Source organism: Mauremys reevesii, linkage group 1 (genome assembly GCF_016161935.1).
Source record: "Mauremys reevesii isolate NIE-2019 linkage group 1, ASM1616193v1, whole genome shotgun sequence".
In the NCBI taxonomy this organism is placed as follows: domain Eukaryota; kingdom Metazoa; phylum Chordata; order Testudines; family Geoemydidae; genus Mauremys; species Mauremys reevesii.
In genome coordinates, this window is record NC_052623.1 from 247,489,739 (window position 1) to 247,515,923 (window position 26,185).

Consider the following 26,185-nt stretch of genomic DNA (forward strand, 5'->3'; position numbering starts at 1 on the left):
TAGCAAAGTTGACCTTAAAATTGTTGTTAGGTTTCAGCGTCAACACCTCAGTACAATGAATGGGAGCAGTCACAGTTCATGCGACTCTCAATAAGACCCTACTTCATCAAGAACCATTCAGAAGGTTCCCTTTGCAATCATGGAAAAATAAAAATGTAACGTGATACCACCTTCAATTCCAGTTGATTTTAATAGGACATAAGAACTCTCCATCCCTTGAAGGATAGACCCTCAAGGAGCCTAAATTCTGCAGATGTGGCTAGAACCAGCAGAGGAGCGCTGGTATTGCATGCTGCCACCTACCAACTTAATTCAGAAAGAATGGTACAAATCAAAAGCCCCATTTCTGATCTACAGTTACACTGAGACTTTAACACAGCACTGAGCAGAGGAGGTATGTAAGCTGCACCAGTCCAGAAGTAGGCCTGGGAGACTTTGTATCAAAAAATCATAAAACCATAGGGCTAGAGGGGGCCACAAGGGTCATCTAGTTTAACCGCCTGCCAAGATGCAGGATTTGTTGTCTCTAAACCATCCAAGGCAGATGGTTCTCCAACCTTTTTTGAAAACCTCCAGTGAAGGAGGTTCCATGGCTTCCCTAGGCAGTTTGTTCCATTTTCCTACTGTTCTTTCAGTTAGGAAGTTTTTCCTGATATTTAATCTAAATCTGCTATGCTGTAGTTTGAACCCATTGCCTCTTATCCTGCCCTCTGTGACAAGAGAGAGCAATTTTTCTTCATCTTCTTTATGGCAGCCCTTCAAGTATTTGAAGACCATTATCATGTTCTCCTCCCGATCTCCTCTTTTTTAAACTAAACATGCACAGTTCCTTCAGCTCATATGGCTTCCATTCCATCCCTTTGATCATCTTTGTCACTCACCTCTGGATCCTTTTCTGTTTCTCTACATCTTTTCTATACATTGGTGACAAAAATTGGACACAGTACTCCAGCTAAGACCTAACCAGAGCTGAGCAGAGCAGTATTATCATCTCCCATGCTATGCCTCTGTTAATGCAACCCAAAATTGAATATTTTTTTTTGGCAACAGCATTGCACTGTTGACTCATGTTGTGGTTGTGATCCACTACAATTCCCAGATTCTTCTCAGAGTGCTGCTGCCAGGTCAGTTATCCCTCATTCTGTATTTGTGCATTTGTTTTTTCTTCCCTAGGTGTAGCACCTTACATTTGTCTTGGATGAATTTTATTTTGTTGTCTACAGTCCAGTTATCCAATTTATCAAGATCCCTCTGAATTTTAGTTCTAACCTCCGAAGTGTTTACAACCCCCACTAGCTTTGTGTCATCTGCAAATTTGATCGGTATGTTCTCTATTTCTACATCCAGGTAATTAATAAAGATGTTAAACAACACCAGGAGATCCCTCTGGAACCCCACTAGAGACCTCCTTCCAATCTGATGTCATTCCATTAATGGTTACTCTGTGTTTGCGGTTGTTTAACCAATTATATACCCACTTAATGGTAGTTCAGCCGAGGCAGTATTTCTTCAGCTCACTTCTGAGAATGTCATGTGAGACTGTGTCAAAAGCCTTGCTAAAGCCCAGGTATATTATGTCCACTGCATTCCCCCATCCGCCAAACCAGTTACCTGGCCAAAGAACGAAGTCAGGCTGGTTTGCATGATTTGTTCTTAGTAAATCCATGCTGGCTGCTAGTGATCACTGCTTCATCCTCCAGGTATTTGCAAATTAAATGTTTTATAGATTGCTCTAGTAGCTTTCCAGGTATGGGTCAGGCTGACTGGTCTATAGTTCCCTGGCTCCTCCTTTCCCCCCTTTTTAAAGATGGGCACTATGTTACCCCTTCTGCTGTCTTCTGGGACTTCTCCTGTCATCCGTAAGTTTGCAAATGTTATTGCCAGTGGCTCCAAGATTTCTTCAGCTAATTCCTTCAGCATCCTGGGATGAATAGCATCAGACCCTGCTAACTCGAATTCATTCAAATTAGTCAGAAGATCTCTGACATGTTCTTTACTTATCCCGATCTGCATCCCTTCCCTTTTATTATCTATGATAACTTCATTAGTCATCTGATCACATTATTTTTTGTGAGAAGACTGAAGCAAAGCAGTTACTGAGCAGTTCCGCCTTCTTATCATCTTCCGTTACCAGTTCGTCTTCTTCATTGAGCAGCGGACCCACACCATCCCTGAACTTTCTTTTTTGTCTGACAGTTATAGAACCCCTTCTTGTAGTCTCTAATATTTCTTGCCAATTGTAACTCATTCCTTGCCTTGGCTTTCCTGACTTTGTCCCTACATACTCGTGCTATTTCCATGTATACATCCATAGTGACATGCACGTCCTTCCATTTCCTGTATGTATCCCTTTTGGTTTTTAGATAGCTAAAAACTCCTTGTGCAGCCACATTGGCCTCCTGTGGCTCTTCTTATCTTTCTTCTGCATCAGAATAGCTTGATGTTGAGTCTCTAGTATGACATCTTTTAGGAACTGCCAGCCCCCTTCAGCTCCTTTTCTTCCTAATTGGTCTCTCCATAGTACCTTGCCTACTATTTCCCAGAGTTGGTTGAAGTCTGCCTTTTTGAAATCCAGTGTCCTTGTTTTGCTATTCTCTTATTCTCCTTTCCTTAGGATCTTGAATTCTATCAGATCATGATTAAGGCTATGTTTACATCATAGAAGTCACATGACATTCTACGCTCCAGCCCAGGGGCTGTGAGACTCTGGAGCTGGCAGCCAGTGGGGCCCTGGCAGGGTTCTAGTGACAGGCCACAGGGGGCCCCCTAAAAGGTTCCAGCAACAGGTGACAGACTCCTGAGGGGGCCCTCCTCAAGGTTCCAGCGATGGGCGACAACCTTGTGCAGGGAGAGAGGGAAAGGCATTTTCCCCTTCTCTATACAACACAAGCAGATCTTTAAAGGTACATGTGGATTTCTGGATACTGGAGCAAAGGAAGGGATCAGTCAGAACTAGTTGGAATATGTCCCATTTTCTTTTGGGGAAATATGGTCACCCTACAGCTTCCAGCTGCTGTGGGCAGAAGGGGAACCCCACAGCTCCCAGCCACTACGGGGTGGGGGAAACTATGCAGCCACAGCAGCAAAAGTCACAGGAAAGTCCTGGCTTCTGTGAATTTTTGTTTATTGCCCGTAACCTGTCCATGATTTTTATTAAAATAACCATGACAAAATCTTAGCCTTAATCATGATTAGGTGTCAGACTGCCAACCCAGTGAGGGGACAGTTTGACTGAAAAGCAGCCACTGAAAGCATAGCCAGCAGGTGGCTGAAGAAATGGCTAAAACAAAACAAATAAATTGGCCTATTGTTCCTCGGGTGTCCCTCAATCCATTCCACAGTGGCAGTGTGGAGTTTGATTGACGAGAGGCTGCTAAGAATCTAAGGGCCCAGAAAAATGACAGCCTTCTCAGTGTGTACCTACAACTCCAGGACACTGACAAGGGATGACTTGATCAACCATCTAATGGAGGATAAGGCAAGGACATCCTGTGACATCCTTAATTTCTGCAAAACACAATGAAGAAAGGAGATGGAAGCGAAGTGAAGAGATGGAAGAACCATTGGAGGAAATTGGTTTTATCATCAACAAGGAATGGTCTTAAAAAATCATCTCCTGCAAGTCCAAGTCATCACACATCAGAGTCTTAAACCTCCAACTGAACAAGAACTGCACCCTCAAGATTATCAGATCTACACTCCCACAAGCACAAGTGAAGATGATGATGTGGAAGAATTCTATCAGGAGTTCGAGGAAACCCTCGCTCGAAAATCCACATATACAATTGCAATGGGAGATTTCAGTGCCAAGGTTAGAAGAGGGAAAGAAGGCAAAACGTTCATTGGAAGATATGGCATTGGTGAACTGAATCCACGAGGAGAGCGACTGGCAACTCAGGACTGGAGACAAAAGAAATGTTCATTGGTAACACCTGGTTTAAGGCGGCGGCCAAGAGGAGGTGGACATGAATTGCGCCCAATATGAAGAAAAAAATGAGATTGACTATATTCTGATCGATAAGGGGCACATTGTACAAGACATCTTAGTAGTGCCATTATTCAACACTGGTAGTGACCATCTCTTGCTCAGAGTGAGGCTCAACTTCAATGAAAAGGTGGAGAAGAAAGTGCTACAGATGGCAATACTGAAAGTGACATTTCCAAGAAAGACTAGCCTCATAGATAACTGTGACGAGGGCTAAAAAAACTTTGCTGATAAACTGACACAGTGTGTGAAATTAGCCAAGAAAGAAAGATGGAAAAGAGTGACGGGAAGAATCTTGGAGGAAACGAGGAACTTGCTAGAGAAGGGGAGGAATAAGAAGTGAAATGATAGCAACAAATTTGAGTACTCGCTCCTCTGCAAGCTGATAAGAAGAAGACTAAAGAAGGACTTTGAGAGTACTGAAATGAAAGGCTCTCAAAGATGGCTGAAGATCGCAGAAGCCTCAAAAATGCTAATGGGAATTGATGCTGTACAGGTTGATAATAACGGCGCTGAAGAACAAGGATGGAAAAGCAGTAATTGACAGAACAGAGATGGAAGCTGTCTGCAAAGATTTCTACACAGAACTGTTCGCATCTCAAATAAATGTCTCATTACCAACATTTCAACAGACCAACGAGCACATACTTCCGGTCCAATAATTTCACCCAGCATTAAAATGCAGCCATCTCTAGGATGAAATGCTACCATCATTTAGCATTGTACAACAACACTGCTCACCACTTTAGTACAGAAAGCAAAAGAATAATATCATACCAGATTGAACATACAGGGAAACTTTCAAATAAACAGAATATAATACCCAGTTTGGAGTTTGGCAGGGCACTAGGATGAACACTCAGACCTTGTGAAAACTGCTCTAGTCTTATTAATAAACACATCGCTTTACATTGCATCTGTAAGAGCCCTGTGTCTCCTAACACCCTGCTGGAACATTGCTTCCCTTTTTACTCCGTGCGAGAGCTACCTGCTGAACTCCTGACATTCTGCTATTCTACAAGCACTCCCATGTCCAACTTTGTTTAGCCTAAAGATGGACCCAAGATACACACTTAAGATCTGTACTTCAAATATCTTAAAACCTGGAGGTTCTTGGATGTGGGATATTAGCTTGGGCCCTTATAGAATTGTGGAACAACTGTGGAATTCAGCTTGAGGTCTGAGGTTGGAATTTCAATCCCTCTATACCACTTTCACAATTCAGGGGTGGTTGAATCATTGTGATGTCTGGTTTTGAGCTCATCTCTAGATTAGTTTGAGATCTAATAGAATCATAGCCTAAACTGGTAGGGTTGGACAAATTTCTTGGATAACAGCGATAGGGTGAAACAGCCAGGATACGATGAAGGGCTGCTTGTCACACAGTTCAGCAGGAATTTAAAGGAAGGGTATGTCCTCTTTCCAGGTTGGACAGAGATGCAAGGGGGAAAGCCTCTGGGCCCGTTCAGCTGGCTGTGGGTCAGGGTTAAAAAAAACCATCTGAGTATTATATTCAAATAATAAACTGTGCCCTGAGATAAGAGCCTGAAAGAGAGACCAGTGTGGCATTGCTTCTTTCCTGGTCTGGGAAGGGAGTTCACCAGCTTACCCTAAACAATACACTCTCCTGAGAAAAAAGAGCAGCCCAGCAGCTCTCGGCACATAGCAAGCTAGTCCCAATCTGTCTGCATTTACTATTCTTATTATTTATGTCACGTATATTATCATAGCCTCAATAAGAACTGAGGGCCTTGTTGTGCTGTCATTGCAAAAACATAGAAGTAAGCAGTCTCTGGTCCTAAAGCGTTCACAATTTAAGACAATGAGTAAAATGTATTAGTTAGGGGAACAATGAGACAACGTAATATGTTCAATTTTGAGGTTGATAATGTTTTCTTTTCCTTTTTCCCCTCTGATCTCACTCCATAAACCTCTTAAATTCCCCTTTTTAGTTGTTACAGCCTGCTAAACCTCAACAATGGGATTAACCACAGTGCATGTCCTGAAAGAGATTGAAATGCAGAGAAAAATGTTCCCTTAGTGTTTACAGCACCACCACTGATCTCTATGTCTAGCTTTGAGTTAGCTGAAAGAATGTCAGACAAAGACACTCCAGAGCCACGAATGCTGGGCAGATGTATTTACTCTATACTGGTATAACTGAGATCAGAATATGGCCCTCTGTACTTGACATTCATGCAGATATTTCTCCTGAGGGATCTGCACTTTTAGAAGCAAAGAAAATGCTTCTGCATATTGGTTTAAAACCATCCATCCTCTTTTTGGATTGAATGCAGTGCCCTTTTCTGACCACATTGCATTCCACAATACTGTACAGCTGCCATCTTACAGGGCTTGTCACGTGCTATGAGTCAGGGGAGATTTAGATACACAGGAGGCCACTAAAAGGAAAAAATAAGAAATGGACTCAAAGAAAAATATTTTTTAAAAATGAGTAGCTTAGTTTACATAAGTGCCCTTTGATCATTATAGAAACTAGTTTTACCATGTCAGCTTCTCTTACCAAATATAGTTTAAAGATGATATACCATCATAACAACAACAACAGTCTTGCTGATGTTTTAAATAATGTGATTACTTTTAGGCCATCTTTATGGCTTCAAACACTCACTGTATAAAAGAATCATCATTCATCAATTATTTCACTGGAGAGAAATGTAATTTTTCTTAGTGTAACTCTAAGCTCTATAGCCTCTATTTAAAAAACAAAACAAAAATCCTAAATCCATTTTCTCTGTCCCACTAAAAGCCCAGCTTGTATTAGTTGGCAAGATAATAAATTCATGAAGTCATGTATTCAGGCAGATTGTAAATTTAGCAGAAGCCAGAGCATTTGTATGTCACTAAATCCAAACAGAGATCTAAGTACAACTGAATGATTTAATATAATGGGTTGAGATTTTTAAAGCTGACTAGGGGACTCAGTCACACAATTCCCAGTGAAATTAATTAGTTGTGTGGCTAAATCCCTGAGCTGGTTTTGCAATTCTCAGCCCAAGTGCCAAATTAATTCCTGGTGTAACTTCCTTGCCTTCAGTGGAGTTACACTGCGGATGACAGATGCTCATGTTTCTTTTCCAAGAATAACTTGGCAGGAGACTTGAAAGTGAGTGAATGACAGTGATGGGACAGATTCTATCCTCACTTAAACCCTGCACAACACAAATGACTTCAAATCAGTTGAATGTGGTGACACTGATTCTTTTTTGTGGGTGTTGTGTCTATGAAAGGAAAACCAAATTCTAATCTGTCTGGCTTTTCCTTCCTGACAAGTCTGAAAGATGAAGCACTTCACAAGCAGTAAAATGTTTTGAGGAAGCGGCCCGAATGTTCTTTGTGGTGGACCCCGATCTGTGGAACTCGCTGCTATTAGAGACCAGGCTGAGCCCGAGTCCTACAACCAGAGGAAGATTAGGGGTTTATGGAGCCATTGACCACAGGAAGTGGGGTCCCTTCCCCACCCTTTCCACCTGCAGTCCCGCCTCCAGCACTCCTGATGGAGAGCTGTGTCAGGGCACAGAGGCTTGCCCTGCTCTGCCTGCCTGGCGCTCCTGCTGGGGAGCAGGGTTGGGGCGCAGGGGCTTGCCCCGCTCTCTGTCAGGAGTATCGGGTGGGCTTGAAGGGGAGTGTGGGAAGCCTCCACACCCCACTCCTCGTCAGGAGTTCTGAGTAGGATGCAGGGATGCCCATTTTTCCAGTCCCCCCTCCCCCTAATTGTCCAGGGCCCCTGGGCATGGCCCCACTGCCCCAGTGGCTAATCACCACTACCTGCAACCTTCAAGATGCATTACAAGGAGCATCTCTTTCTGCAGGCCTTTGGAACTGACCCCATAACATTATTGCTGGAAGTAATCACCTAGATTTAATTTCTCATACGTGGCTTCAATCTGAAGAAAATGGGAGCAGACATTGGTCCCTTTTTTAGAAGGAACTGATGTTCTTCTAAATATATTCAGTAGGGCCCAGTTAGATCCTACAGTGATAGATGCCTTAGAAATGCTGGTACCAGTAAAATGTATCTGATGGTTGTCAAGTATCAGAGGGGTAGCCGTGTTAGTCTGGATCTATAAAAGCAGCAAAGAATCCTGTGGCACCTTATAGACTAACAGACGTTTTGGAGCATGAGCTTTCGTGGGTGAATACCCACTTCGTCGGATGCAAGTCTGATGGTTGGTTATCATACCTAAACAAACCTCATGGTTCAAGGCAAAGGGTGACTCCTATCTCTTTTATTATCACCATCAATGGATAAGTGGGTGAGTCACTGTCCTGTCCTTCCTGCCAAGAGTGCAGGTGTCTTAAGACATGGATAGGGGAAACTAAGACAACAGGAAGGAAGTCAGTCAGTCATCACAGTGTGAAGAGAGGCATCTTGGGGGGAAGTGATGGGAGACTGGGAAAGGGAGGTGGGAAATAGCCACTCAGATCCAGTCACCTGGCTTTACATCTGCCAGCTCTCTCCCCACCTTCCCTCCTTGCATTCTGTTCCCTCATGTATTACTATCTGTTATGTCTACAGAATCAGAGGACTCTATGGAGACAAATACAAGACAACTTACCCCACTTTCTGTTTCATCCCCAGAACTCACACGGATCTTTTATTTATCAGCTCCCTTGTGCTTACCAAAACCTGTCTCTTTCCTTTCTCTGCAACTAATGTTGCCATCTCCTCTCACTCTCTAGGTTTAAGGCCATAGTGGTGGCATCCAATTCTTCTCTCCTTTTCTTGCGACTTTTGGCCTCTTTGACTGCACACCTTGGTTATCTTTGAAGTCCACTCCAGACAGCTGCTCTCTATCTTTTCCTTCAGAGTAGCTATTTCCCACCTCTCTTTCCCAGCCCTCACCCCACTGCTCACCCCCAAGCCTCCCCTTCTCAGACTCTGATACTTGACTGACTGACTTCCTTCCTGTCACCTTAGTTTCCCATACCTTCATCTTAAGATACTTCAGTTTACACAGTAAGTGTGAAAATGAAATTTGTTTAAATGGGAAAACAAGTGCATAGATTCCCAAGACCCTTATCCTTCCTCTTTGTGAGCAAGCCCAACTCAAGACATGGGCTCTCTCACAAGTTGTGACAACATGGCAGCACATCGTTGCCTTGGCTGGTAATAGCAGATCCACTTCAGTGCAGAGATTTTGTAACAGTGAGCCAGGTATTAAACTCTAAACATTCTTTTTAGTGTAGGATTACAAAAGTCAGACAGGTAAGAAAAGTTTCCACCTCAACATAAATCACACATTGGGCTTTCAACTCTTCTCGAAGGTTTAATGTACAGCAATAATTATAGGTGACCTCAGCAAGAACTCCTATTCTCAGCTGAATAAACAGAAGGGGCAGCAGTGCTTAGTGTTGTTACCCTGTGCTTCCCTCATTGCACAGTATTACACAGATCATGTCTTTGTGCCTCTTCTGAGGCTATACAAATAAGTGATGAAATGCTGCTGCTAGCCGTCTATGATTATGCATCCCAGGACCACTTGCCCAGCATGTGTGCTAGTGCCCTCATAATTAAGGTTGCATCTAGACTTTCTCTTTGACGGAATAGGTGTATAGTGCTCTATTTAAAAAAAAAGGGAGTAACTATTGAGAAGGTCTTTAATAGAGCTGTTTGGAATATTACTTGTGAAATTAAGAGAGGTATTGAAATTTGCCCCCTTTAAGGTTCACTGAGTTACGGTAAAATTATTTGGCCTGTTGCATGAAATTTCCTATATTAGCAAAACTTTCATTGGCATATGGAATATATACCAATTTCTGAATAGATGTGGAATCTTCATGGCAACTTTTCACATTATATATTGAATTTCAGGCTGGATTGGTTGCGATGGATCACATACTATTAGTTCTGGATTCATGACTGAGTGAGAGTCTACTCTCTTAGAAGGCTACAAGGTTAACAGGAACCATTTGAAAGCTTTTCGCCGAAGAAGAGATTGTAGTTAGGATACTTTCTGGATGATTGTCAGGAAAACTCTGTCCATTTATTATTTTCCCAGTCCAATATAAACTTTCTAAAAAAACCAAAACCAAACAATTCAAAGTCAAGGCTAAGGTCTTGCCTACAATTAAGAGTTTTTCCTCTTTAACTATGCCATAATTAAGTGGCCAAAACCCCATGGTGCAGCTGCAGTTATACTGGTACAAAAGTGCTTATAATATGAGTATAGTTTATTCTAGTTCAGCAAAGTGAAATAAGTGATACCATTATAAAACATCTTATACTGATGTAACTGCAACTGCATTAGGGCTTTTATTGGCATAATTATGCACGTAAAAAAAATCACACCTTTACTGACATAGTTATACTAGTAAAACTTGTTAAGTTTAGACCAGGCCTAAGAAATGAAGCAGTCAAATATCAGGTATTTTGAGAAGTTAAGATTGAGCCTTAAACTTTAACTTCAGCCCTTGTGCCCACATTTTCTAGAATTAAATTTGCAGCTTGCTTTCATCATAAAACCCTATTTAACTCTGAAAACTTTTGGCCTGGAAAATTAGTTTGGCCTGAAAATTGCCATATCCACTCTAATCAACTTTGTCTTTAATTTTCTTTATACTTCTCAGAAATATTCTAACAGCTGCTTTAAAAAAAATTATCCAAAAATTACCCCAATTTGAAACTGACTTTTGTCCAATGTTGTCATCTCCCTGAGGAATGTCTTATTAATATTACCTCTCCAAACTTTTATGTTTAGTTAAGTGTTCTTGAAAACTCATGGTCTGGCATATTTGAAGAAAATAGGTTGTAATTAAGCAAAGTTATTAACTATATTTTTTCGATCAAGAACTTTTTGAGTAGGAACAGAAATTGGGTGTGTGTTGCCCTATATTGATTGGTTGCATCTTAGAAAGAACATAAAAATTATAGCTTTGGCTAGCAGCCAGCAGAGCTTTTCCTCTAGTTCAAATGGAAGAGGCCTGTGTTTTTCAGAGCTAAAGCAACAGGGTTTCTGTCCCAGCTCTCAAAATGTGTATTTCATTATGGAGAAAGGATTTTAATTGTCTGTTGTTGGTGAATGGCCTAGAATTGTCACTTCTAGAACTATGGATTCAAACCATTCTTTTATTTCAAGTTAGATTGCTTGAATTTCATCTATACTAGACTCAAACCATCTTAGATTTTTAAAAAAAGAAATAGACAAAATCAGGCACGATCATATAGTATATAAGCATTAAGATTTTGCTCCTAAAATTGAAACTTACTGTGACTCATCTGATGCTCTAATGTATTTATTGCAGGATGCATGTATAGAATTACAATTTCATTAATTGAATTTTTTAAACAAGTAGTTGGGAAATGCTATAGCTGGATACACAAGATGGCAAGTAGACAAGACAAAGAGGGTAAATTGTTTCAGGAGAATGGTGGTGAGAAATGCTCACACCCCAAGCGAAAAACCAAACTATCAGATTTATAGATTTGCTTTATGATATTTAAAAGACCTAAGCCAAGGGACTGGTTACTTTGAGTGCCTCAGGTTTTTCTGGACACTCAACTTGAAATGCCTTAAAGGGGCCTGATTTTCAGAAGGTAGGTGTTTGGAATACTCTAAGGCATTTCAAGTTGGGAACCCAAAACAGCTAATCCCTTTTAAAAATCTTGGGTCTCCTGGCCACTACACTGCCAATATTCAGCAGCCAGGCCCTTCACTGGTGTGTGTTTCTGAGAATTTTTAAGCTACTTGGGAAAGATAAATTTAAATGGAGGAGTGCCATCTCAACCTTATCAGTAGCATTTTCACTGCAATATTATATGATGGAGTAAACACAAGCAGTTAAATTCTGTATATTTTTTGCAGAAGTTTGAGGGATTAAGTGGGACTTAGGTGGTTCACAGGCCTAATATTTTCCCTATATGTAGAGATTAATTCTACTCACAAGTAATTCTACTCACTTAGTGATAAATACAGGCAAGTAGTCTGCATTTAACTGAATATCTGAACCTGCAATGAGACATAACTCAAGAATTGACACAGCAGGATAAATGTACTTGTACAAAGGTAATTACCAAAGATACCCAGGGACATAGCACAGTATTCAAAGTTCATCCGCTTAAGTGAGCATTTTCCCCATCTAAAACATCTGTGCTGCGATGGCAGTAGATAATTAAGAAAACAATTAAAACTACTCACTGCTAATTCACCACTCTGAAGGAAATTACCTACAGAGGTGCAAGTGAAGCTTTGTTCCTAGTCATGCCACATCCATCCAAACTCAGAAGAATAGTACATCAGCTGCTGGAATTTAGAATTCAATCCTATGTACAGTGGATGAAATTCATCCTTGTGCGGATGGCCAGGACACAGAGTATGTACCACTTAAAGCTAAGAGAGGGATTTGATACTTTTCCTCTGTAGAGGGGTGAATTTCACCCAAAGCAAGTTTTGCCTGGGTAACTCCTAAAGGATCAAGTCTTTTATAAATTGCTTGTGACCTTGTCACTTGTGTTTCTTCTAATATAATACAGGTTAGCTAAAATGAATAATTTCCCATTATGAAATGAAAACTAAACATACTTTACTCCCCAAATATATTCAACTGCATGAATAGGGATGGGGGAGGGAAATAAAGATACCAAAAGCTCCATTGGCTATTACTCAAGAAATAGTTTGAAAACAAAATTCCAGCACATAATTTTTACTGTACTACCGAACAAGGATTGTAACAAACTGTAGCTTAAAAATGGAGGAAACGAATGGTTAAAGAGATGCAGAGCCTGTTGATCTATTTATGGATACACAGGTTCCAGTATTGACACCCATCACAGCAGTATCCCAGTGCCCCCAAGAATAAAACGCCAACAAAGTGCCCAATTTACCATCTTCCTGCATTTGTGCAAAAAGAGTTTAAAATGCTATTGAATCAGAATGGTAGTTCTTTTTACAACTGCTTTTCACTGGCTACCTCAGGAGCAGGGCAAAGGAGGAGCAAGCCTGATATCTTTCTCTTTTCCTTCTTTGCTGGGAAGAGCCAGGCTTATGTTTAAAGCCAGGATTGGGATTGAAAGTTACCATCTGATGGTTCTTCAGTAGTTTATGTGTAGTTTATGAATCTCAGTCCTGTTGTCAATTGGTACTTTTGTTGGCAATCTCAGCAAAAAAGCTGGGCACTAAAATAAGCTCTTGCTCTTATGGCTGGTCCCAGAAGGATTGAGCCCATAGGCATGAGGGGAGCTTGCTTTGCCACTGCCTTTGCTTTAGATATTCTGTAAATAAACCAAGAAATTCAGTTTCCAGGGCTGTCAATCAGGCATCTTTCAAAATCAGTAAATTCCTCTTAAAATAAACCCCAAAAGAGCATGTACTATTGACACTAAAATTTATGGTGTTGCTCACCTTAACTGCCATAGAGCAGTTCAACATTCAAACATTCAAATCAAGATCTGGATTTTGAACAAAGACATTTAGGGAAAAGTCAGATTCAGGCTTGTCCTGTTATAAAGATAGAGGTGCTGTTTGTACAATTCCGATCCAGATGTGCATTTGGATTTAAGCCTTCCATTGCCAAAGCTTGCAGGTGTTTGGATTGTATGTGTTGGTTCAAGTCTATTCTACGAAACCTCTGCACTGTCTCCCAAGGGCTCACCATTTCTATATGAGCCTACAGTCAAAAGACCCTCCCCTCTGAAGTGAATGAGTCAGAGGTTTTAAAATTTCATGTGAGATATTTTTGTCCCCCCAGCTCTCGTCGTGCGCTTCCTGACCAAACGGTTCATCTGGGAGTATGACCCCACTCTAGGTAGGTTACATTTTATTCTAAATACTTACGGAATGCTGCAGGTGTTGGCTTTGTAGAAGCAATGGAAAGGCCCGGTGTAAAAATTCCAAAACCTCATTTATCCCTTAAATATGATGTTAAAGCTTCTCTGAGGTAAATCCCTAGCTTGAATGAACAGCCAACTGATGTGGCACAATCAACAGGTATAAATACATTCAAACAAAGGCTGTAGGTGGGGTTAAAACCTACCCCTATTGAAGTTAACGGGAGTTTTGCCATTGATTTCTGTGGGGCTAGAATTTGACCCATGGAAATAAAGATGTTAGTTTTCTGCTTGGGAGTAACCGCCCACTGTTTGTGGACGGTAGAAGGGCTAGGGGAGAGTGCTCAAAGGGGAAAGGGAGGAATAATCCTGTGGACAGTCATTTCCTGTGTAAGATGGTGCAAATTACTTGGGACCACTGAAATGCACAGAACCCCTGCTGAAATGCTGGAGGTACCTAAACTCACTCAATGCCTACATTTTGGCAGTAAGTCTACATTTCTGCCTCTGAGTGCGCACTCATCTCCCACCTAAGCCCCTCAGCGATTTACACACCAGGAGAAGATAGATGTTCAGCTTGAAGGACTCTATCCGATAGGTGTGATCAGAGGCTGCCCACTGGATCAGGCCCTCATAGGCAATCTTACACAAAACAGTTGGGGGCAGGGGAGGGAGAGGATGACCTCTCTCATCACTTCTTGCCCAGTGGTGAGTGTACTCACCTGGGAAGTGTGAGACCCCCCAGTTCAAGTCCCCCTGCCTAAGAGGGAGAAGAGATTTGAACAGGGATCTGCCACTTCTCAAGTGCCCTAACCCTTGGGCTATGGGATATTCTGATGTGGAGATCCCTTCATCTCTCCTGTTGCACTGTGGATAAATAACAAAAGTCATTGGAGCAGAGGGGTTGGATCCTGGGTTTCCCACATCCTGGGTGAGTGCTCTAACCACTGGGCAACAGAGTCGTTCTCATGCTTGCGCTCTCTCTCGCTCTCTCTCTGTGTCCCAAATGACCACTCCGCCCTCTGGCTTCTTGCTAAAATGGCAGAGGCACCCTAACTCCGTGGCTGAGAATTGCAAGCAGAAATAGACACCTCCCTGCAGCCTGGAATTGGGTGCTTATCTCTGGAGAGAGAGGGGCAGAGCTTGGCATACACTGGCTCTGGTCAGCATCTCCCATTGGCTAGCAATAGGCCGCTCCCCACCTCGCTCCCTGCTGGCTTTTGTGGATCACATTTCAAGGTGCCTAACTCACTGAGTGTCACACCACCGAAATCCTTTTGAACATTCAGTCCTTAGCCCCCAGTTTTAAAAGGGGGGCTCTCATTTTGGGGGTCTCTACCTTTGGGTGACCACCTTGAAACACCCAGGTCCTTATTATAGCTCTTGAGCACCCACAGCTCCCATTGACTTCAATCTCAGCTGTGCTGGTGTTTGGCACTTCTCAGAATAGGGCCCAAAGTATCTCAGATTGGCCCCCAAATAGCAAAGTACCCTAAATTACCCCTGGGACCTGATTTTTCAGAAGTGCTAAGTAATTACATCGCTGAATGTGCAGCACCAGTTAAAATCAGGTCCTAGATGTCTGAAGCTGGGCACCCACAAAAGTAGAATCTATCTTCAGACCTGTACAACTAAGTGACTTGTATTGGGTTACACAGGAAGTAAGTGGCCACAAGATCACCTGCTCTCCCATGATCCTTTGATGTCTCCTTCCTTCCACAAAAGGTACTCAGCATCCAGGGCTGCTACTCCTTTGATTGATTAAATTCTACATATTCATCTAATTTTGGAGATAACTATCCAATACAGCTGTTGTGAAGCTAAGCACTTTGAGATGTTCAGATGGAAGAGACTACAAATGCAAAAATTAACAAATGTCATCAATTGGACATTAATCAATGCTAGGTGCCTCTGGTGGAAGCAGTTAGATTGAGGAAATGAGCACACACATGCATTCTCTAAAGAGAATACTATATCTATCCTTATCATCATGGTCTTCCTTTGGTGGCTTATAGCGTATAGGCATCTCTTTAGATACTACATAGCTGGGTTTACTATGGCTTTTTACGGAGAGAGGTTTGTTTTGTTTGGTTTTGTTCTGTTCTTCTGAAGAATCATATCAATCTGTTTCTTTGTTTAAAGCAACATAAACTGTGTCAGTGTGACATATTTACCCTACATTGAGAATAAGCATGTTTGTCAAGTGACTTTTCAAATATAGAACTAAAACAGATGCATACCACACGGCTACTAAGCAACAAGAGATTTTGCCAGAAACACTGAGGCTGCAAGCGACAAAAAAAAGTAATGTTTACAGCTAATTTTCTATATCAGATCCAATGGGATCCATTAATTCTCCCATGCTAGAAGCTGGTTTTCCCTTGGCAATTCCCATTTCTACCAGGACTTGCATCAAAACTTCCAAGGCACAGGAAATTCACTAGGGTTCTATTTAGAGTGAATAAAACAACATAAAATTCCTTGTCCTCCTGTAATTCCTGAAAGGGATAATACATTTTAGATTAAAAGGAATTTATGGGATTCAGTACCACTTTAAGCTTCAAGACAAAAACTAGAGACTCCATGTTACCTCTCAAGTATCAGAAGGGTAGCCGTGTTAGTCTGGATCTGTAAAAAGCGACAAAGAGTCCTGTGGCACCTTACAGACTAACAGACGTATTGTAACAAACTTTCGTGGGTGAATACCCACTTCGTCAGATGCAAGACACTGCGTCTGACGAAGTGGGTATTCACTCACGAAAGCTTATGCTCCAATACGTCTGTTAGTCTATAAGGTCTCTGTCGCATGTTACCTCTGTGTGCAGTGTATTATTATGTCTCCAGGACCCAAGTTATAATGTTCAGCTGCCACACACATGAAGAGGGAGCATGAATGAGTAGCATGGCTTTGCTGAGGACCGTTGGTGCATGGAACTCCCATTTAAAGTGAGGGTCTTGCAGCACTAGGGTTGCTACACAGGATATTATTTCTATACATGTGCCCTGTGTGACAGCTTGTGCAATTTCCTGGACAAACCATATTGAATTAAGCTAAACCTTATTGAATTAAGTATATGTATCATTGTGGGCCAGGGATTGTGTGTAATTTCATAAGGGAGGGGGACCACAACCCACTAAGAACAGTTGGGAGTGGTTTGGCAAATTCATTCAGGTTGTAACACCTCCAGAGAGCTGCTACCACCATCTGGAGAGAGGCTCACATATACTGGTTCATACTGGAGTTTCCAGGCACAAACAAAGAAAGGATGTTTAGTTAAATAGCCTGTGTTAAAATTTACTTGTGACCTTTTTTCTGAACCGACAAATTGACAGGACATTCTGTGCAAGGGGAGGTGGGTGTAATCTTTCCTGGGAAGGGTTGGATGGATTTAGCTCAATCTGTGTTATTGTTCTGAGAAAAGGAGTTATGAACTCGTAATCATGGGATAACCCTTTGGTGGGATTTGAAGGATGGTCACCAGCCAGAGTGAACCCTTAAAGTGAGGGGTTGATTTCTGGTAAGCTTATTAGCATGAGTGTAGGTTCTTTTATTGTTTTTAATATATTTTCTCTTTAAGGCTTTTACCTTAAGAATAAATGTGCTTGCTTAGAAAGAGCTGTGTGGTAACAGCTTTTGCAATTACACTGTGCACTGTCTCTAGGAGAAAAGTAATGCCTGCTTAGGAAACCGGACTTCACTGAGGAATTCTTATTGTAGGCAAGGAGCTGTCAGCCTTGAAATATCCCAGTCAAGAGGGAGAGAGACATGTGTCTCCATCCAAGAGTGGAGGCAGCTGGGAGCCAGAAGCCTAGTGGGTGCCCTTGCTGGACCATAGAGGGGGAATAGACGTGTAGCTGCCTTGAACTATGATCCTGTACAACTGTATCACACTTAATATTTTAATTTTCCATTCTCAACTTACTAAGAATGACAGTATCAGCAGAGCTCATTACCCAGAAAGTATTAACTATCAGCCAACTCTTGGCTGCCTTACATCTTGTTCATTATTGCTTAGTTAAACACATTCCTCTATCATTTTCTTGGTAGGTGTTTGCTACCTTTATAAAAAAAAAAAAAAAAAAAAAGGTACCAAGCCATTGAAGCTAATTGCTAAAGCCCTATGCAAATACAAAATTTGTATCCACATCAGATCCTCAAACATGGTCTGCGGATATCTGTGGATATTGGCACATTTGCAGGGCTCTACTAATTCCTTACCTGCCTGGGTATATGAGGCATATCAATCTCTGTTTATAACAAATCAAAACATTGTGTTATATATGCACACTGAGGATACAGAAGGCGCATAGAAAAAGAGAGAGAGACCAAAGTTGCAAACTTCAAGAGCTAGATCCAGATCCACAGTTTTTTCCAAGTTTGGGGTGTGTGAATTGGGTGTTTCAACTAGATTTTTTCTAGTTAGGATACAAGCTGGTGGGAAGGGGAGGTTTGAGCACCAGGAGGCTTTTAACATACATCTGTATCTATAACAAGCTCACAATTTCCACTAAACAAGAAAATGTGTTATGGTTTTAAAAAGTCTAAAGACGCTTGGCACATCTAGGATACATTTTAACTAGCAGTCTAAAAGTGCTTCACAAACATTAATTATCAACAACACTCCTCTGTGGTGGGTGTTGATGTAGAACTGGAAATATTTGCTCTCCATTTTATTTTTGTTCTATTTACAGATTTAAAAATATCCATCAAACCAAACATAACAGGGTGAAATTCACCTCTGTGGAGAGGACCGGCCCAAGTCCTAAGTACCACTAAATCTGATTCTTTCTGGTTGCTAGGCAATGGTAGCATGAGCATTTGTTTGCCACCTCGCTGGCCTAGCATAGGTATAGCACTGTGGCTTACAACAGGCAGGCAGAAGTGTTCACAAGGGCACAGCTGCAGGATGACCCTTTGGGGCAGCACTGCCACTGCCTGTTGCCATGACAGCAGAAGGACAAGCACATCATGCCTGCCAGACAATATCTTCTCAGGAGCAGAATTAGTCACACATATGCCGAAGCCCCGTGTCCCATGCAAGCCCTGCAGGTGTGCACAGGCCTTGTGTTGGCCCTCTGTAATAGGGATCTATTTCACCCCAAAGACCATATTATGACCTCTCAGTGATATTGGTGAGCAGTTATTCACATGAGTAGCCTTAGTGAGTGAAACTCCATTTCAAGTCAATTTGAGTTTTGCCAGGATTTCGCTCATTGGCTTTACAAGGATTATTTGTGTGAGTTTCTGTTCATCAGTGTTGATAAGTAGGGATCACAGTCTGAAATCTATGACTCTTCCTCAGAGTATGCTGTGACATGACAGTTGTGATAAAGGCCTAAATTGATGGGAGCTGCAAATATTAGTAATGAAAGAAAAACAACATACAAGGAGATTAGTAGTATGAGAAAATAAAATGAGATTCACCCAGGGAAAGTGCATCCCAGGGGATGGAGGGGAATCCAAAACAAAAAGGGAGGGCATAGGGTTGCCAATTTTGGTTGGATGGATTCCTGGAGGTTTCATCAGATGGCATAATATTTAATTAAAGATTAATCTTTAATTCCTGGGGACTCCAGGACAATCCTGGAGGCTTGACAACCCTAGGAGGGAGAAATAGGGATATTGCAGTGTCAAACAAGACCTGCTGTGATAGTGCCAACAAATGAGTTTGCAATGTGACAGAATAACAAAGGCCAATGCAATTCTGGGCTGCATATTTACAGGATATATTTTGGTCCAGAACATCTATATGTGAAAAATTGATGCCCTGGGGACACAAAGATTACCGACCTAACCCCCAGATTAGATAGTGTTCGGTCGACAGACTAATTCTTCTGCTGACCTAACTACCATCTCTCAGGGTGGTGGATTACCTATGCTGATAGGAGAACCCCTCCCATCAGCATAGGTAGTGTGTACACTGAAGCACTACAGTCTAAGAATAGACATACACTAAAATTTCCAAAGTAATCTATATATTATATTTAAACTGATATCAGAGAGCTAATAATCTCAAACAATAGTATCACTAATTCTAGTAGTCTGTTGTATCAAGAAAACTTAAATGGCAACATAATTAAAATGTAAGGGTATGTCTACACTATGAAATTAGGTCGATTTAATAGAAGTCAATTTTTTAGAAATTGATTTGATACAATCGTGTGTCCCCCCACTAAGCGCATTAAGTCAGCGGTGTGCGTCCACAGTACCGAGGCTAGCGTCGACCTTTCAGAGCGTTGCACTGTGGTAGCTATCCCACAGTACCTGCAGTCTCTGTCGCCCATTGGAATTCTGGGATGAGCTCCCAGTGCCTGATGGGGCAAAAACATTGTCGTGGGTGGTTCTGGGTACATGTCGTCAGGCCCTCGTCCCTCCCATCCTCCCTCCCTTCATGAAAGCAATGGCAAAAAATCGTTTCTCGCCTTTTTTCCTGGGTTAGACGTGCAGACGACAGACCACGGCAAGCATGGAGCCCGCTCAGCTCACTGTAACCGTATGTCTCCTCGGTGCTGCTGGCAGACGCGGTACTGCAGTGCTACACAGCAGCATTCTCTTGTCTTGCCTTGCCTTGCCTTGCAGACGGCAGATGGTACAATATGACTGCTAGCCATCATCGTTGTCCCATAGGTGCTCCTGGTCGACCTCGGTTAGGTTGGTCGGGGGCGTCTGGACAAAAATGGGAATGACTCCAGGTCATTCTCTTCTTTAAGTTTCATCTAATGGAGATTCAGTCCTGCCTGGAATATCATGCCAGCTGGAGGCTTTTCCCTCAGGTTGCTCTCCCAGTCGGTAGCACCACGCAGTCGCACCTACCCCAGCCTACCCCTTGCTCCCATGGCTCATGAAGTCTGGACAGTAGTAAGGAGCAGTTCAACTATAGGCTGAGCAAGTGCATAATGGTGGTAGAATGTGCCTTTGGATGTTTAAAAGTGCGCTGGCACAGTTTACTGACTCAGTTAAACCTCAGCGAAACCAATATTCCCATCGTTATTACTGCTTGCTGTGTGCTCCACAATGTCTGTGAGAGTAAGAGGGAGACGTTTATGGCTGGGTGGGAGGTTGAGGCAAATCACCTGGCCACTGATTACGCGCAGCCAGACACCAGGGCAGTTAGAAGAGCAGAGCAGGGCATTTTGTGCATCAGAGAAGGTTTGAAAACCAGTTTCATGACTGGCCGGGCTACAGTGTGGAAGTTCTATTTGTTTCTCCTTGATGAAAACCCGCCCCCTTGGTTCACTCTATTTCCCTGTAAGCCAAATGCCCTCCCCTCCCCCTTCGATCTCCGCTTGCAGAGGCAATAAAGTCATTGTTGTTTCAAATTCATGCATTCTTTATTAATTTGTCACACAAATGGGGGGATAACTGCCAAGGTAGCCCAGGAGGGGTGGAGGAGGAGGGAAGCACAGGGGTGGGGTAATTGCAGGGGCATCCCCTAGAATGGCATGCAGTTCATCATAGAAGCGGCATGTCTGGGGCTCTGACCAGGAGCGGCCACTTGCCTCTCTGGTTCTTTGGTAGTCTTCATGTGGCACTGCTGCGGGTCCCTGTTATAACCTCTGTCCTTCATGCCCTTGGAGATTTTTTCAAATATTCCGGCATTTCGTCTTTTGGAACAGAGTTCAGATAGGACGGATTCGTCTCCGCATACAGCGATCAGATGCACTACCTCCCGTTCGGTCCATGCTGGAGCTCTTTTGCAATTCTGGGACTGCATGGTCACCTCTGCTGATGAGCTCTGCATGGTCACGTGTGCTGATCAACGCACTATGCTGGCCAAACAGGAAATGAAATTCAAAAGTTCGTGGGACTTTTTCTGTCTACCTGGCCAGTGCATCTGAGTTGAGAGTGCTGTCCAGAGCCGTTACAATGGAGCACTCTGGGATAGCTCCCAGAGGCCAATACCGTTGAATTGCGTCCACACTACCCCAAATTCGACCCAGCATGGTCGATTTAAGCACTAATCCCCTCGTCAGGGAGGAGTACAGAAATCGATTTTAAGAGCCCTTTAAGTCAACAAAAATGGCTTCGTCGTGTGGATGGGTGCAGGGTTAAATCAATCTAAGGCTGCTAAATTCAACCTAAACACATAGTGTAGACCAGGGCTAAGACTCAAGATTCTTTACCAGCATCCCCTGTCCTTCACATTCTCCATAAACATGTTTTTTTTTTCTTATTACAGTCAAATAATACAGTGAAGTTAGAGAAATGCTACAGACAATGGAGTTTGTATTATTTACAAGCAAAATATTACTCCATGGTTTTTTTAATATTACACTGGTAGATTCTTGCCCAAAATACAGCCTTTGGATAAACACTTTACATTTCTATGCACTTTTCAGACATGGAACTTAAACAACTTTACAAACATTAATTCATTAAAACTTGACCACACTTCTTTGAGGTGGACGATTTTACTGGTGAGGAACTGAAACACAGAGAGAGAGAGAGAGAGAGAGGCTGTGCAATTTGTCAAAAGCCACACAGCAAGTCAGTGGCACAGCGAGAGAGAGGCTGTGCAATTTGTAAAAAGCCACACAGCAAGTCAGTGGCACAGCTAAGAGAAGTATCCTGGAACCCTCCTCTCCTGCTCTTACTAAACAAGCCACAAACACTATTGCCTTGTATCACAATAATGAACGTTATTAGAGCACACAACACATCTTTGAGTGTGCACATTCACCCTCCCATCAAGGTGCTGTACATAAAGTCATATTAAATGATGTTGCTTTATAGAGTATGATACGAAAAAAACCAGTTCAGCCATACCCTGGTTAACTGAAACTCCCTATCAACTCAAGTGCAGTCATGGTGCCTAAAAGATCAATATGTTCATTGCATTTCACCACCGATCATTCCAAAGTCTGTCTTTTGTGAACATTTTCATAGATTCCAAAGCCAGAAGGGACCATTGTGATCATTTCATCTGATCTCCTGCATAACACGGACCAATGGACTTCCCCAAAATAATTCCTAGATCATGTCTTTTAGAACAACATCCTACTTGGTTTAAAAATGGTCAGTGATGGAGAATCCACTGTGACCCTTGATAAATTGTTCCAATAGTTAATTATTCTCATTGCTAAAACTTTACTCCTTATTTCCAGTCTGAATTTTTCTAGGTTCAACTTCAAGCCATTGGATCATGCTCTATCTTTTGCTGCTAAACTGAAGATCCCATTATTAAATATTTGTTCTCCATGTAGGTACTTATCGACTGTAACCGGTCATCCCATAACCTTGAGTCTATCACTATAAGGCAGGCTTTCTAATCCTTAAATCATGGCTCTTCTCTGAACCCTCTCCAATTTGTCAACCTCTTTCTTAAATGGCGGATGCCAGAACTAGACATAGTATTCGAGCAGCAGTTGCATTAGTGCCAAATAGAGGTAAAATAACCTCTCCATTCCTATTCAAGATTCCTCTGTTTATGCATCCAACGATTGCATTAGCCCTTTTTGGCTACCGTATCACAATGGAGTTCACGTTCAGCTGATTATACACCCCTCTCCAAATCTTTTTCAGAGTTACTGCTTCCCAGGATAGAGTCCCCCTTCATATAAGTATGGCCTACATTCTTTGTTCCTACATGTATACATTTATATATAGCTATATTAAAACACATATTGTTCGCTTGCACCCAGCTTATCAAGTTCTCCAGATCACTCTGAATCAGCGACTTGTCCTCTTCATTATTTACCACTCCCCCAATTAGGGTTTCATCTGCAAACTTTATTAACGATGATTTTATGTTTTCTTCTGGGCCAATGATACAAATGTTAAATAGCCAAAAAACAACCCCTGTGGACCCCATTAGAAACACATCCACTCGATGATGATTCCCCATTTACATCACATTTTTAGACCTGTTAGCCAGCTTTTAACCCGTTTAATCTGTGCATGTATATTTTGTGTCTAGCTTTTTAAATCAAAATTTCATGCAGTACCAAATCAAATGCCTTACAGAAATCTAAGTGTATTACATAAACACTGTTACCTTTATCGACCAAACATGCAATCTTATCAAAAAAGATATCAAGTTAGTTTGACAAGATCTATTCTCTATAAACCCATATTGATTGGCATTAGTTATATTACTCTCCTTTAATTCTTTATGGAGCAAGTCCTGTATCAGCTGCTCCATTATCTTTCCTGGGATCAAAGTCAGATTGACAGGCATATAATTAACTGGATCATCCCATTTACCATTTTTAAATATTGGCACAACATTAGCTTTCTTCCAGTCCTCTGGAACTTCCCCAATGTTCCAAAACTTACGGAAAATCAACATTTATGGTCTAAGTGACTGCCTCAACCAGTTCTTTTAAAACTCTTAGATGCAAGTTATCCAGAATTGCTGATTTAAAAGTGTCTAACTTTAGTAGCTACTGGATGAGAAAGTGCACCTATCAGCTGTGTACCTGAGGTGTTTTGACTGATTTAGTGCAGTGCATTGCAGTTTGGAAACTGTGAAAACCTTTAGAGAGAGCAGCGTTTGCATCCCTAAAGACCAATACCCTCTCCTTACCCCAGTGACAATTTGGGAGGAATCTAGCAGTGACACTAGACTTTCCTAGTCCTTGCACTCAGAAATTAAAAGCAATAAGATTCTGGTTGGCTCCTAAGCAAGGATGTAAGGGGAACAACCTTCTCCACTTTGGCTTGTGCTTAATGCTGTGCTGGAATGGGTCCTTATGGTAGGCTAGCTGCAATCTGCTTCCTTGGTGTCATCTGTGAATTTTATTAATGATGCTACTCATTCCTTCTGGATCAACAATGTTAAATAGGATGGGACCCTACACCATTCCCTTTGGTACCATGGTAGGCACCTCTCCTAGACTTAATTTTCCCATTTTCAAAGAAAAATTAACTTGACCTCACACAAATTTAAGATATCTTCTGTTGCCTCCCACTGTGCTCCTCCGTAGTGGGAATTTATATAAAATGTATTATGGAAATGAGCTGTGGAAACATTCCTGGTTTTTCTGAAGTAGCCATAAGGAAGCAGATGGGCATGGCCTAGAACTTTTTTAATCTATGACACTGGGTTTTAAAGAGCATGGCAGACACAAAAGCGAGAGGCCACAATGAAGGACAGCAGAGGGAAAAGCTTGGAACAATGTGGGAATCATTTATTTAATATATGTTTTAAGTTTTTTTAAATATCAGTCTCAAGATGTAGCATTCTTGATGGCAGTGATAAAATACAGCCTGTTTTATAGCAGCTTTTACATATATACAGTATCCCAAAGCACTTTACAGAATTAAATAAATGGAAGACAGCAGGAAGTATTATACTGGGCACTAGCTATGCCCATGGTAGTTATGATTGCAAAATACTTTCCCTATTTATACTTGCTCATTTTCTGAAACATTCGCCGGCCGGACTGAAATTTCCCCAGGCTTGCTCTATGCCTCAAAGTGATGAAAAAATAATAAATTGTGAGCAAAATCTCTTTGGCTAGTTTCCATTTATGGGGGAAAGTACACACCTGCTCTCTAACGACACTTTTTAAAACTACAGCAAGAATGGCTTATTTAACTTGAAGCTTGTCGTGGACATAACTCGCACTGAGGACTAGTGCCTCTGCTTGGATAGAGGCAGAGGAGAATTAAAAAGGAAAAGATAAAAATTTGAAAAATTCTGAGGCTGTTCAGTACTGACACAGCTAAATCATTTAACGTAGCCTAGCGAATCCCACACTCTTTCTGATATCATTGTGTATCTCCCTGACTGGCCTTAGCAAGGTGTTGGTCGGGGCAGAGGCTTCTTCTCAGACAGTTGGCATGAAGGGGGTTGTAAAATTCAGCCTTAACTCCCATATTTTCTAGATCCACATTTCTGTTTTTTGTGTGGCTTAATATTGCTGTGGGTGTTGTAAACTTTTCACTGAGAGACAAGCATATGGAACATAGAACATGACCTGTTGAAGCCTTAAGTTTTGTATTTCCTGACTTTTGGGGGGTAAAAATTTTAAATGATTTAAGAACTTAAATCACATTTTCAAAAATAACTTAGGAGCCTAAGAGCCTAAATCATGAAGACCCAGGTTTTTAAAGCTATTTAGACATTGCAACAGTAAGAACCACAATGCTTAACTGATTTAGGAGCCTAAATCTCATTTCCAAAAGGGATTTAGGCATTTAGGAGTCTAAATTCTATTGACAGTCAATGGGATTTAGACTCCTTAGTGACACCTTTTGAAAATGAAATTTAGGCTCCTAAACCAGTTAGGCATTGTGACACTGAGCATAGCAATGCCGAAATAGCTTTAAATACCTGGGCCTAAGGGCCTGTCTATAAAAACACTGAGTTCACAACAAGTTGGGGTGTAATCTACCACACACTAGCCTGCCATGCACTAAGCATCCATGTGGACCCTGTTGCTCCCCACTAAAATTCCCCAGTGTCCTT

At 41.8% G+C, this 26,185-nt stretch overlaps 1 protein-coding gene across 10 annotated transcripts in view; it reads left to right on the plus strand.

Annotated features, from left to right (window-relative positions):
- Window positions 1-26,185, plus strand: part of RERG (RAS like estrogen regulated growth inhibitor) — a 151,194-nt gene that overhangs the window by 117,521 nt on the left and 7,488 nt on the right. For 9 of the 10 annotated variants that reach the window (XM_039503026.1, XM_039503006.1, XM_039502989.1 and 6 more), the window contains one exon: window positions 13,694-13,750. In XM_039503026.1, the coding sequence (XP_039358960.1) occupies window positions 13,694-13,750 (57 nt within the window). Of the gene's footprint in view, window positions 1-12,193; window positions 12,320-13,693; window positions 13,751-26,185 lie in introns of those variants that run through there. The other variant, XM_039502946.1, reaches the window with a different exon arrangement.